Source organism: Larus michahellis, chromosome 4 (genome assembly GCF_964199755.1).
Source record: "Larus michahellis chromosome 4, bLarMic1.1, whole genome shotgun sequence".
Taxonomy (NCBI): domain Eukaryota; kingdom Metazoa; phylum Chordata; class Aves; order Charadriiformes; family Laridae; genus Larus; species Larus michahellis.
This window is the reverse complement of record NC_133899.1, coordinates 63,313,360-63,327,266: the sequence shown is the minus strand read 5'-3', so window position 1 is coordinate 63,327,266 and position 13,907 is coordinate 63,313,360. Positions and strand designations below refer to the sequence as shown.

The window sequence follows — 13,907 nt, the reverse complement described above, 5'->3', positions numbered from 1 at the left end:
TTAGTTAAGTACAGAAGTATCTCATTCCTCCAGCTTATACGCTTTGCTTAGAAGGAAAATATGAGTAAATTCAGCTCCAGCTCTAACATTCTCAGAGAAGTGTGAGCACTTTAAAACAGGTTTTTAAGGTGACTTCAGATCATCGTTATTTAAATATTACCGAAATAGGTATAGAGATCCATGAAGTAATAATTGGAAATATTTATTTTGGCAGTAACACATCAGGCTTAGGGGAGGGAAAGGGGCTTAAATTTTGTGCTGATTTTAAGTAAATCCACTATTGCAGTCCTGAAGATAAACCCTCTAGATGTAATAACAAGGTAAGTCTGTTTATTGTGGCAAGGAACTCCTGTCAGTGTTCATTTAAGCTCTATTGTTATTCCTGACTTTAAAAGCATATCCACAACTTTTTAAGTGATAGGTAGTAAAAAATAAATCTGGCGAATAAGGGAGTCTTTCAAAAAGAAAACAACAGAAAACTGAGAAAGCTGTTTTTACCTTACTGTTCAAGTGCCTGTCCTGTAGAAAGACGCAAGGGGTAGCTCAAATTCTTGCAAATAGTTGAATTGTCTGTAAGAGATACTTAGTCTTGCCTTCGCTGGTAATTTGATAGCATGTAGTGTTCCTATAACATATGAGGAAATCTGAAGAGGAGTGTGAAGGTTCTTGGTTTTGGTGGATGATGGGAGGTGGGTTGAAGATATTTCTGTACAATTCCTAGGTGATCCATGGTGGAACTGCAGCTTTCATTACAGTTAACTATGATTTGTAGTGATGCTAACATATTATCAGTCTCAAGGGAGACAAGGAATCACTAATTTAAATGATGATAACAAATACTCTGGTCTTTACATAAGCAAAAGTGGTTTTACTCGTTAACGGTTAACTGTTGGTTAACTGTTAACTGTGGTTAACTGTTGTGAGGCTGCAGGGTGTTTTTCAGTAGCAGTCCTTAATTTGGTAATTCTCATAAATGTCATATTTGCTTGAGTAAAACTGGAAGAAGGAGGGGGAGGTAAGCCTCCATTTAGTATTTAGTTTTGCATTTTGAAGATGAGAGACAAAACATCCTTCTAGGGAAAAGGGGTACATCTTTGAATTATCTGTTTTGTATAGCCATCTTTTCTGTATAGGGCTAGATTTTCCCTGTCATCTAAAGCTTTAGTCTTCAGGTATACACTCTATTACATATACCATAATATTAATAATTGTATAGAGTCATATGATAGTATTCTTTCTGATGTTTCAGTAATTTACATATATATTCACGCAAGTTATGAAAAAAGTAATAGTTTGCCACTTCAATAGGCAGTTCTAACCTTCCAGAAAACTTAATTGTTCTGTTTGGAGTTGTGCATTTTTCTGAAGATGTAAATTTCACGAAGGGTACTACGGTTAAGCTAATTTGCATTCCAGGTAACCATTTCCTGAACAAGTTAGCTGGAATAATACTGGTTGAATTATTGAACTTATTGGCACAGCCCTAGCTTTAACTGTATTTCCAAACGTTCCATGGTCTCACTGTTTGTTCTCATGCATGTTAACATTTAAAACTGTGTTCTGATGGTCTAACTCATTTATATTACATTCTGTACTGGATATTATGTGCGTGTGTTTTTAACACTCTAGTACTGGAAAAATATTTTTGTTGTACTTAAGAAAACAAGGCTCTGGACTTTCCTAGCTTTTAAAGTCACGTAATTAGGATGTAGTGGTAAATAAATATTGTCTCTGTATGTAAATTTTAGTGCATGTTACATATACTTTTTCCCTACAGACATTGACGATGCTCAAATTCTTCCACGCCCACCTCGAGTCAGACATTTTTCACAGAGTGAGGATGCTCCAAGTGAAGTTTTTGGTGCATTAAATGAGGAACAGCCACTGCCACGAAGCAGCAGCACCTCTGACATCCTGGAACCATTTGCAGTTGAACGAGCCAAAGGTGCAGTTCCTGTCATTGACAGTTCATCCCATCATGCTCCAAGCTTACAGAGTTCCACTGAGACCTCTTCAATGCATAGATCCACTGAAAGCCATATCACTGATACAAATAGCAGAGAGTCCTCCTTGGAAGTTGGGGATAGTATTTATGACCATCTTTGTCATTTAATAGGGCCGGTAGAATTTGCAAACGCAGCCTTTGAACAAAGCCAATATGTTGACCTTGAAGGTGAAGATGATCTCCTTTCCTCTCTGAGAGAATATCTTAAAGAAAAAGAAGAACTTTGCGGTAACTTTGAGATAGATAAATGTGAGGCTTCTGCTCACGAAGTTGATACATCAGTAAATAGGAATGATAGATTACCACTGGATGGATTAGAAAATAGAGATCAGACCGGTCAATGCACGAATAGCATCACTGTTACCGAAAGAGCTGATAACACAGAGCTGCACCCAGAACAAAACCAAAGTGGCTTTATAAGTAATATTGCACCTACTCAAGTAGACCTTTTTACAAGAAATCAAGCGCTTGATAAAGCCAGACAGTTAAATATTAATAAACAACATGAAAGCATGTTCGATCATGGGTCAAGTAGTCCTAGCAGCAAAGAAGGGAAGAGATACCTGTACAGGCAAGCTGCCACTGAAGCTGATGTAGATTTAGCTGTGGAAGCAGCAGTAGCTGAAAAGCATAAAAGTGCCCAGTTTAATGAAAAAGTAACCAACTCACGTGTTATGCATGCAAAGAAAATTCTTCCTAAAGCACAAGTTAACCCTCAAATGCCTCACATCACAGGCACAAGCAAACTGTCACCAACTAAAAGGAGTATATCTGAAACTGTAACTCATAGGGCCAAAATCATGAAAATAACGACAAAAAAAAGAAATAGCGTTCATGTTACTTTTAGGCCATCTACAGAATCTGTTCAATTTTACAATCCTCTTGAGAGCAAAGAGGCCGCTTGGAAAGCAAGACTTCGTAAACTCAGTGGCTTCAGTAGTAGCGGTAGTGGTAGCAGCAGTACCAGTGCAAGCACCAGCTCATCAGCTGTCACAGAGCTGGTTAGACCTGGAATATATAGACCTCTAGATGCAATCAGTGCTGCTTCAGTTGGAAGCAAGCAAATTAAGGAACCTACAGAAACTCAAGCAGCCATGGTGCAAAAAGAAGGTATTGCGGTTAATCAGTTCCATAATCGTAGTGCCTTTAGGGCATCAGGTCAGGAGTCAGCGCAACAGCAGGGCTCCCTGGGTGGTGTTTATAAAACTGTTGTACATGCTCTTTCGAAGCCGAAGGCAAATGTTTCCCCACAGAGGCAGAACAGAATGCCAGCAGAGGCTCCACTGAGGGATCTGTACAGTCATGTAATGGGCTATTTTGGAAGGAAAGCTGCAGGTGAGCACTAACAGTGTGCAGAGCGCAAAAGGAGAAAGGCAGCACCAGTTTGGCTTAATGCAACTGAAGCAAGCTCTGATAAGCAATCAAAAGGCTTTGGGATGATCACTGCTTTCCCTGTTTGGTTATGCATGCGCCTACAGCCAGCTGATTTTTCTCCCAGCATAAGTTACTTTTACATACTTTAAATTACTAATTTCCCTTTTCAAGATATTTGGTTGAACCTCTTTGCTGCTGAAGACCATCAGGTTAGGGAAGAGGAAGAGACAGTAAATGACCTACTAAAGGATTGAGAGTTTTCAATTTTCATCTACCATGCAGAGCCTTAAAATTCAGCCTACTGAATGATTGGCATATGCCTATTTTATCAGAATGTGCTATTCCACTCTGAGTGTAGCTTGTTTGTCAGAAGGACCTGGCTCTTGACTAGCTGGGTTGAACTAATTGTATTTCTGGCTCATTTAGTGTGTTTTCTTCTTCCTCCTCCTCCTCTTCCTCCTTTTCCTCCTCCAAAACAAAAATGCCCCTCAAATTTACATTTGGAGGTTAGTTTAGATAACTTTGAAAAAAAATAGTCTTAAACAGACATCTGTTACTGAGATGATTTCATTACGCCAGCTCTCTGTGCGTCTAATCATAAGGTTTTGTTTGAATCTTTACCAAAACATGCTGTAGGCCTTCCTGTGTTCATTCATCAAAATGGATGCAGTTACATCTTGGCAACATCTTTGGTTGCTTTCTTTTTTCTTGGAATCGTGGATGTTCATGAAGGTCTCATGATAGTCCTTCTCCTGCTAACTATGAGACCTCTGTGGACTGATCGAAAAAGAAGGCTGTCGCTCTAATATCCGTTCTCTTAGTTCCCATCTTAAATAATCTTAAATGAACAATAAATTAACTTTCAGCAGTAATGTAGGTTTTCTTTTTTCCGTTGTCATGCTGGCATGATTAACAGAGGATTCCGTAATGCATCCTGCATCGAGATGTTAATGCCACCTGAGGGCAGCCTTTGTAAGCATAGCACCACAAGAACGTGACTGTCGTGGGTCTCAAAAAAGCGATTTGCTTCTCTGCAGAATCTAGACTTATGAAAAAGAGAGATCTAGGAAGCATTAATTTTAGAAGTAAATTTTATTTGAAATCTGTAACATTTAACAGAGCCTCAATAGTAGAATAAACTACGCTGTGGTCTCATGAGAGATGACATCGAGGGAAAAATTCTTATAGAGAAAACATGAACTGGAATAACTGGAAGACTTTAAAGACGAAGATCATGAAGTCAGGTGTAACAGCCACAGTTAAATATGAGCAGTATAGTTATATCAAAAATATAACCCTGATAAATGAGTGGACTTAATTAATTGTTCATAACCATTGACCATCCAGAGTTTGAATTTTCATTCCATGTACTAGCATGTAATTTCATTACCTAAGAATTTCTTTGCACTATTTATACTAACTGTATACAGTGCCACGTTGACATTTGTCATTAGTACATGTTAAAACCTAGCTTACCTTTTCCACTACATTGCTCTTCATCAGGATTGCAATGAAAAAGGAGCCTGTATGAATCATATAAAATTTTTAGGATTTATTACTTATTTTTTGTGATATGGAGGAAGAATATACGCTGTATCCTTAAAGCAAGCATTAACAACTTTGAGTAGTGCTTACCTATAAGCTTCTTGCTCTTAAAGGTGGTACTGGAAATCAACTAACCCCTGCTTAGTGGGAAGAAGAAGCCATACTAATTCTTAAAGTAGAATCTGCTTTAAAAGAGGGGAATTCTTCAAATGCATGTTTGGCAATTTTGATTTTTATTTTTTTTTAAATTTCTGTTAATTAGCAGGGTTTTTCTCATTTTTTTTTTATCTTTTGTTTTGAAAATGTTATGACGTGTTCTTTACTATATACAATTGTTCATTTGCTTTTAGCTAATAGAGAGGACATGAGTCAAAAGCTGCACCCTATTGATAGTGATATTGGCAGTAGCAGTACAAACGTTCCTGACCTCATGGATGAATTTATAGCTGAGAGGCTCCGCAGTGGTAGTGCACTGGTAAGCCTTTAAACTTCTTACATTTCAATATGTAAGTTTGCATATATGCGTGAACTCACAGATGATGTTATAAATCAGTTCACTAAAACATATTTCTCTGGATATTATGAATCACAAAGAATTAAGAATATCAATTAATTATTCCTTGCCTTCGACATAGATTCATGCCATTTTATGCCATTTGTGTTTTCATAGCTATTGAATCCTCATTGTGGAAGCAATGCAGGAGTTACTGTCAGATGAACAGTCTCATTAAATTAAACAGCCTTAATTTCACCTGTAAAGATCTTTGTACACAGACACTTTCAGAATAATAGTTTATATGTAAATTTGCGGTCCTTAGTTTGGTATGTAGTTGGGTACCATACTGTAGTATGGTACTATTCTCTACAGGTATAGTCAGTACAACAGACAACAAAACTACACTAGTATATGTTTTTCCTTCATTTTTTAATTTCACTTACAAGTGTTGAATAATTTCTTGTAAATAGTTCTCTGCTACTTGAAACAACTTTTCATATGCTTTCTTCCTGCACTTTTCCTGAAGTGTCATGTTTTTGGAATGTCATTCATAAAGAGAAATTTCAATCAATTTTAAGCAAGAATTTCTGGTTACTGTTGAATGCTTACAGAACAAGACAACTAATTTGAAGAGATAAGTGTTTTATTATGAAAGGGGAAATATTAAAAAAGTTGCAAATGAAGGACAGAATGGGTAACAAATGAAATGTAGCATTTCAAAGTTGTTCCATTCTTTTTTTCTGTTTAGAATTTTTTAAGATTTTTTTTTTTTTTCAAGAAGGTCATTTTAAGACTTGCTCCTGTAGAAAGTTGTCAGCAAGTAGTTTGGTTGTCGTTAATAAGGGGCAGAAGAAGATTCTTTGGAGTTATTGGAAAAATTCGCTTATTTATCCTCATCTTTTATAAATGGCAAGAGAGAACCTATAGAGTTTGTCCAATTGTACGCTTTTTTCTCTTTTGTATTGAAATCATGTTTTTGAAACTTGATTCGTGGGGCAAAGTGTTCTTTTTAGTAAGTCTTGAGTTACAAGACAAAAATGCAAAGTTGAACTCTATACGAAAAAATGTTAACTTTGTCTGCAAATTCATAAAACAGAAATCACAGCTGGCCACAAAGGAAGAGAGAAAGAGAGGGAACGCTGTTTGCTTTCACATAGATGGGTGAGAAGATTGATTATTAATAGTTCAGACAAAAGAACTGTTACTTTTCTTAGGTTGCAAAAAACCAGCCAAGATAAGGTTGAAAAAATATTTTGGATCTGCCACTGATTTTGTAATTTAGCACACAAACCCAGATATGTCGTCTTGAAACAGAGTACCAATTTATTAAGATTAGTTTTAGGTTGCTCCACCTTTTGAATGCTAAAACCTTGTATCATGAAAAACTTGTCAATCTGAGTAAATTTCTAATTAGTACTAAGGTAGTAAAAGAATAGAGAAGTGACTGGGCCTAGTAAAAGGAAGTCGCCTTCAGTCTCTTAGTGCATAAAGATTTCAAGCTGTTTCCTAAAATGGCTCTTCTACTTTTATCTCTCTTCCCTCTCAAGTAAACAGTCCTATCTGTGAAAAAAGTGACTTAAACAAGACTCCAAGTAGAACACCACCTTATTTTCACATGAACAAATCTATATGCCTTATTGCTACTATGTGCTGTCTTTGGCGTCCAGGTCAATACCAAGGTTTTGGCTTAATCATAAGGAAATGAATGCATGAATTAGTAAATTCATTTGCTTGTGGTGTACGTTATATTTTTGCTTATAGCATGGCAGCCTATGGGCCAGAAAACACAAAATTCCTTGACATTGTTTTCTGCTCGTGTCTGGAACCAAGGTTAACAAGTTTTCTTAAGTAATTGAGACATAATCGGGAGTTAAAATACTTATTTTACTGTTTTTTCCTCTCTCAAGCCTTACCTAATACATGTGTGGCACATGCTAGTCTGAATCCTAGCCTTTTAAGATATGTGCCCAAAAATTCACTGTGCCAATAAAATTTGTATTTATGAAATTCTGTGACCACATGGGTTCTTCACTTACTCCTGCCTGTCTGGGGTTTTGGAAAGCCTTGGCTATATATGTAGTATGACGACAATTTCTGGTTTAGGTACTTATGAACTATTTGTTATGTTCTGACCTTTGCAATGTGGGATTACTTTTTCCATTTTATGTAAATAAGCCATCTGATATTGTAAGATAATTTCTGTCTCTTCAATGTTTAGAATGTGACAAGAAGAGGAAGCAGTCCCGGCAGCCTGGAAGTTCCTAAAGACCTTCCTGATATATTGAACAAACAGAACCAAATGCGTCCTATAGACGACCCGGGCGTACCTTCCGAATGGACATCACCTGCCAGCGCGGGCAGCAGTGACCTCATCAGTTCAGATAGCCACTCTGACTCTTTCAGCGCCTTCCAGTATGATGGCCGCAAATTTGAAAGCAAGTATTTTTTTCCAAAAGTAATGACATTTTTGATTGATTGCTCGCAAATTTCCCTTCTCATTTTTTTCTTTTTTGGTTTTTTTTTGGTAAGGTTGTATGCCAGCAGTTTTCTATAGAGAGAGCTTATTTTGATTTCCCATTGAAATCATTAGCAAGTTAATGGAGCAAGCAGAGTTTTTGAGAGAGGCTGTTGTGTTTATAGTATCCTAAACAAAACAGGACTGGAATACTACTGTGCAAAAAGCAGAACAACAGTGAACTGAAGTTAGAAAGCAATACCGTCTTCTCCCAGGAGCATATCCGTCTTTTTTGCACAAAATATAAAAATGAAATGTTGCCTAATTTGGAAGTTATTTGAATTCTTTTGAAAACATTTAGGTAGAACTTAAAAAAGGGCTTCTGATATTTTTACAGCAGTTTTCATGTAGCTATCGATTCATCAAGATACTAAGTGTAATATCATGGTAAAATTAGTATGCTTTGTTAAAATTAGTGTGCTTTGTGTAATAACATAATGCTTTTCATTCATTTAATTTATCCATTCCCACTCTTGCTCAACAGAAGGGGTCGTTATGGTTGCTAGGAATTATGATTTCATGTATTATGTAAGAGAGAAATAATGTTTATGTGGTGGAATTTATTGAAGAAATGACAATTTTTAGATACGTAGATGTTAAGCAACTAAGTGATGGTATTTAAACCTAATTTTCAGCATGACATTTTGTCTGTAGTGTTGAAAAAGCCATTTGTTAGAATATCATTTGCCGTAACATTTTTAGTTTGAAGTTAGTGCTTTAACGACCAACTTGGATATTTCTTCCAGCTTGTAAATTTTGCAAATAAATTCCTTAACGTATGTTTCCATTATTTTTACTTTATTTTCATGTAGGTGCACTTACAGCAACTAAGCAGAAAACAGGACATGCAACAGGAATGTCTTCTCCAGAAGTACAGTCACAGTTTTGTGACAGAAATGAGAATGTTCATAATATCAATTACTTTGTGCTGTTACATTTTATGTAAATTGTGTAACAGTGTGTTGGTAGCATAGGAGATGTACATACAAGTTTTCCATGGAGGATTTTGGAGGGCCTGGGCTTTTTTTTTTTTTTTTTTTTTTTTTAATATTAGTGGTATTTTTAGGTTGTAAGTTAATACAGTGCTTTCCTCATACAGATTTCAGCTTCGGCACTGAGGCAGGGACACCAGCTTCCACTGACGTTGATGCAATTTCAGGACAGCAACAGAGTGCCGAGGAGCAAGAAGTGGCCAGTCTAACTACACTCCACATAGATTCGGAAACAAGTAGTCTCAATCAGCAACCATTGTCTGCTGAAGCTGCAACTATTACTGGTAAAGTAGTTAAAAGAAAAAAAAACTAAAAAAAGCACACTTATTTCAGAAATTTTCCACCCGTCCTGAAGAATGCAAGTTCCAGTTTCTGTAATGAATCTATATTCTATATTAGATGATTCTTGGATTTCAATTATTTTTTGATTGCTATTGAAAAGTAATGTGTGAAATAACTTAAGTGGAAAACCTTTCTGACTTAGTTACCCATAAGATCCTTGGCTTGATGCTCAATGCATTTTAAACCCTTCATGAGAAAATCTATACAATTACCAGGGAGAAAACTCTTAGCACATAATGTATGCTAGATCTTTTACAAGTGTCCTTCTATTACTGGTAGTCAAAATTTTCAGGAAGAGTTTTTTCCTTGGAAGGCTTTGACAGTGTTCTTTCAAACCCATGTATCACACTGAAGGATCATGGGATTCTTTTATATACCTCCATCTTACCCTCTCTATGTATTGTCTGTTGTGTAACTGGGAGCTGTTAATATGCAAAATGTTAGTTATTGTGCCGTGTAAGATCAGTTTCCATTTGTGTAACTTAAGAATTCTTGTTCTTTTAGTACTTCTCCCTGTTTTTTTAATGAAAAAATAAGCCTGCTAGGAAGCAGCGTTTCACAGCCTCAGCTGATGAGCTTTGAGGCTCCACCAGTTTATTTTGCAGCTGTTTCTTGAGAAAGAGGGAGAGAATAACAGTTAGGTTAGCAACCACCGAGTGATGCAGTTAACCCGAACTGAATGGTCTCCTTTCTGAAAGAGAGAATCTTCCTCTCTGAGGAGTATTTGGAGGAATGTTCTCTTGCCAGATTTTGTAAATGAGAAGTAAAGATGTCCATAGTCGTTTTCATACTCCTTGTTCCATAGCTGTTACGCACCACCATTCCGGTTACAACCCTGGGAACAAGTACCTATTTATCTATGCAATACATAGACTACATACAGTGTCTTGTTCTCTGTGAGATATCAAATTCTGCATTTTCAGAGATACTGAAAGACATCTTTACTTCCCCTGCCACAATTTTCACTTTCTAAAATTGCCTTTCTGGTTAAAGAAGCATGGCATGAGCTTTCTTGGACATTGTTGTTCGGCTTGTTCAACAATGTTCAGCTTGACTTTTGTTCTCTTCGTTTTTCTCTTTGCCTGCTGAAAGTCCTAGCAGAAAATATGTTCTTTTTCTGTCTGTTTGTTTTTATATGTTAATAATTTCGTTACTGTTCAGTATTTTTGTCCAAGTTTGCACTGTAATTGAATTGATAAGATGGCAATTAATGACTGAGTTGTCCATTGAGAGGTTCTGTGGCTGTCTCTTCTTGTTGTTTGGACCACTGTTTTAGAGAGGCAGCTTTTCTGTGTCACATCCGTTTAACTTTAGCTGGGTTTCCCGAGGAAGCAAGACTTGTGTAATTAAACTGTCTGTCTCTGTCCGACTGTTCCACGCACCCAGCAATGTTGGAGCCCATTGTCTAATTTCTGTTAAATTGACATATAAGGAGAAAACAGACATTCTTTTCTTCGAAATTTTATGAAAGCTAGGCAGCTATCTAGTGAAAATTGCGTGTATGCAGAGTGCCATGACAGGGAGGCTGCAGTGTGAATTCACTATATTGGATACCAGCAAATCCATACTCATTCAATAAGGGCAAGTGTAGGGTGCTGCACCTGGGGAGGAATAACCCCATGCACTACTACAGGCTGGGGGCTGACCTGCTGGAGAGCAGCTCAGCTGAAAGAGACCTGGGAGTCCTAGTGGACAACAGGATGACCATGAGCCAGCAATGTGCCCTTGTAGCCAAAAAGGCCAATGGCATCCTGGGCTGCATCAAGAAGAGTGTGGCCAGCAGGTCGAGGGAGGTCATCCTCCCCCTCTACTCTGCCTTGGTGAGGCCGCACCTGGAGTGCTGTGTCCAGTTCTGGGCTCCCCGGTTCAAGGAGGACAGGGAACTGCTGGAGAGGGTGCAGCAGAGAGCTACCAAGATGATGAGGGGACTGGAACACCTCTCTTATGAAGACAGACTGAGGGATTTGGGTCTCTTCAGTCTGGAAAAAAGACGACTGAGGGGGGACCTTATCAACACTTATAAATACTTAAAGGGTGGGTGTCAGGAGGATGGGGCCAGGCTCTTTTCAGTGGTGCCCAGTGACAGGACAAGAGGTAACGGGCACAGACTTGAGCATAGGAAGTTCCACCTAAACATGAGGAGGAACTTCTTTCCTTTGAGGGTGGCAGAGCACTGGCACAGGCTGCCCAGAGAGGTGGTGGAGTCTCCGTCTCTGGAGACATTCAAAACCCGCCTGGATGCGTTCCTGTGCAACCTGCTGTAGGTGACCCTGCTGTGGCAGGGGGGTTGGACTGGATGATCTCCAGAGGTCCCTTCCAACCCTATGATTCTATGATTCTCATCCTCAAAACACAGTCATAAAAATGAGTTTTCAGTGGTTTTGCTGCTCAGAAAACAACTTGTTTCTAAGTAGTTCTGCTTTGAAGGTTTTTGGAAGGAAAACTTCTTGATGTATAGGCATTATTTCATATTCTTAGCAAATGATTGAGTTTACTATTGATTGGTGTTTACTAGTCCAGCAAATTTTCAATAATAATTTTTGTCCATTCTCTTCCATCATATGAAGGTCTCTTTCCCTCCCTCCCTCCCTCCCTCCTCTGCCTGCTTTTTCTCTCCATCTCATTCCTTCTTTTTTCCTCTGTATCCCAGTCTCCCTCATTTTCTCTCTTCCCCATCACTCTTTCTTGCTCTTGCTCTTGATCCATCCCCACTTAGTGAGCAGAATGGAAGAGACGTAGGAAAATATTTCTCTGAGCATCGTTTAAGTGTAGTCTGCGTGTGAAGCACTAATGTCCATCTGTCCTGCATAGAGGTGTTGATTTAAAGTGATGGTAAAAGCTTCATTGCCTTTGCCATTTAAATCAGATAGAGACCTTTGCAGTTTAACAATGTAATTAAGTTTGTTTACCGCAATTTCTGTTCTGATAACACTGACATTTTCTCTCAACTTCTGTAAACAATTTGTTCTCTTTAGAAGAAAGAACACTTCACAGCCAATAATTTGGGCAAATTACTGTGTTAAAAGACTCACTTTTTCATTGCTGTCCCTAAAGTTCAGTTTTTCTCTAATACCGAACTTCACATATCATTATAATATTTTTGGGTCCAGGTTACTTTTATCTAAAAGATAAAATTAATAGGTTTGAATTCTTCCATTATAACATGTGCTGATGTGTAGGGAAGTACGTGGTGAATATCTGTTCTCTTTTTTTCTGCCGTCTGGCTGTTCTGAAAAAACTCAGCTTTTTATAATAATCTTTTGGCAAATTCAGGAAATGAAACTAAGGTAGTGCAGAAGAGAAGTGCAAGTTCCTGCTCCCTCTGTATGGATCTCTCAGTGGAGGAGACCAAATATTTTCCTGGAGTGGATGCTGCTCAGTGGTGGTCATGGAAGAATGCCTTTGCAGCACTGCCATTCAAAAACTTGTATTTTCCTGTCTTAGAGGAAATAACATTCCTCTAACTTTACAGAACTGTCCCTCCATAAGGATTTTCTCAGTCCAATTGGCAGATAAACATAAAAAATTGTCAGTTACTGGTTTGAGCTTTTATTTATAAGTTAACTTGCATGCATCCATAAACCTGGAAAAGCAGTTGTTCCAGGAAAACTTCTGCTTAAATCTTTGCTGGAGAGAAATTTATGTGAGTGAATATGGAGAGAAATTTGACTGGTTCAGAACACTGAACGCGCTGCAGAAAAAAAAACAAACCACATTTAAAATTATTTGGGCCTAATATAGAGCTCTGTTAATCCATTTACCTATCTGACTTTGATGTTCATCTCTCAGCTTTCCTGCATGTAATTCATTTTCTTTCAGAGCACCATTCACAGGGAGATCTGCTTACAGTTTTATATCTTTTCTTGCCCAGATTTGTTATATAAAGGGAGTTGAGATTTCTTTTAATGCTATGTTTAGACAACATTTCAGTAGCTCAAGAAAATAGAAAAGGCTTTTAAGGTAACTGTTAAAAATTGCATTTGCAGGCTCTGAAAGTGCTTCTCCAATCCAATCTGCTCTTGGATCCCGATCACAGACACCCTCTCCTGCCACTCTTCATGCAGATCATATTGAGCAGAAGGATCTGCAGCTGGATGAGAAGCTCCACCACTCTGTTTTACAGACGCCAGATGACCTAGGCAATATCTGGAATAGAAAATATAAAGCTGTTCTTTCTTTCTTTCCAATGCCATATAGTGAAGTAACTAGTATCACATTAGTTGTAGACAATCCTGTACAAGGCTATTTGGTCTGTACTTTTGAAAATATTTAATTATGGTGATTTACAAGCAACCAAAAACCTTTTGCATTTTATCTCTCATTTCATTGGAACGGTTAGCAGCAGGTTAATAGTCCACCCATTTATAATCGTTCTTTTTGATGCTTAGATTCATGGCAGCTTAATCTGGTATGTGGTCCTGCCACAGACTGTTCTATCGTTGATGTACAAGATATAAGATGTGATTCTAAAGTAATGTTATAATTTCTTCTTGCAATATTGCATGTTTTCCCTTTCATATTTGAACAAATTTATAATTACCTCCACTATCTTAGCTATTGAATTCTAGGATACATTCACTTTATAAATACAGAGTTCCCATTTCTCCCATATTTGGTCTCATGGAAACAGAAGGGTGT

General features: G+C 37.7%; 1 protein-coding gene across 15 annotated transcripts in view; it reads left to right on the top strand.

Annotated features, from left to right (window-relative positions):
• Positions 1-13,907, top strand: part of RALGAPA1 (Ral GTPase activating protein catalytic subunit alpha 1) — a 134,789-nt gene that overhangs the window by 45,869 nt on the left and 75,013 nt on the right. For 7 of the 15 annotated variants that reach the window (XR_012586749.1, XM_074585167.1, XM_074585165.1 and 4 more), the window contains 5 exons: positions 1,778-3,340; positions 5,275-5,399; positions 7,639-7,855; positions 9,035-9,211; positions 13,256-13,408. Coding sequence is in view for 14 of the 15 variants with exons in the window: in XM_074585167.1 (XP_074441268.1) it covers positions 1,778-3,340; positions 5,275-5,399; positions 7,639-7,855; positions 9,035-9,211; positions 13,256-13,408 (2,235 nt within the window). In the remaining variant the exon portion in view is untranslated. The remainder of the gene's footprint in view (positions 1-1,777; positions 3,341-5,274; positions 5,400-7,638; positions 7,856-9,034; positions 9,212-13,255; positions 13,409-13,907) is intronic. The other 8 variants (XM_074585178.1, XM_074585176.1, XM_074585175.1 and 5 more) reach the window with 3 other exon arrangements.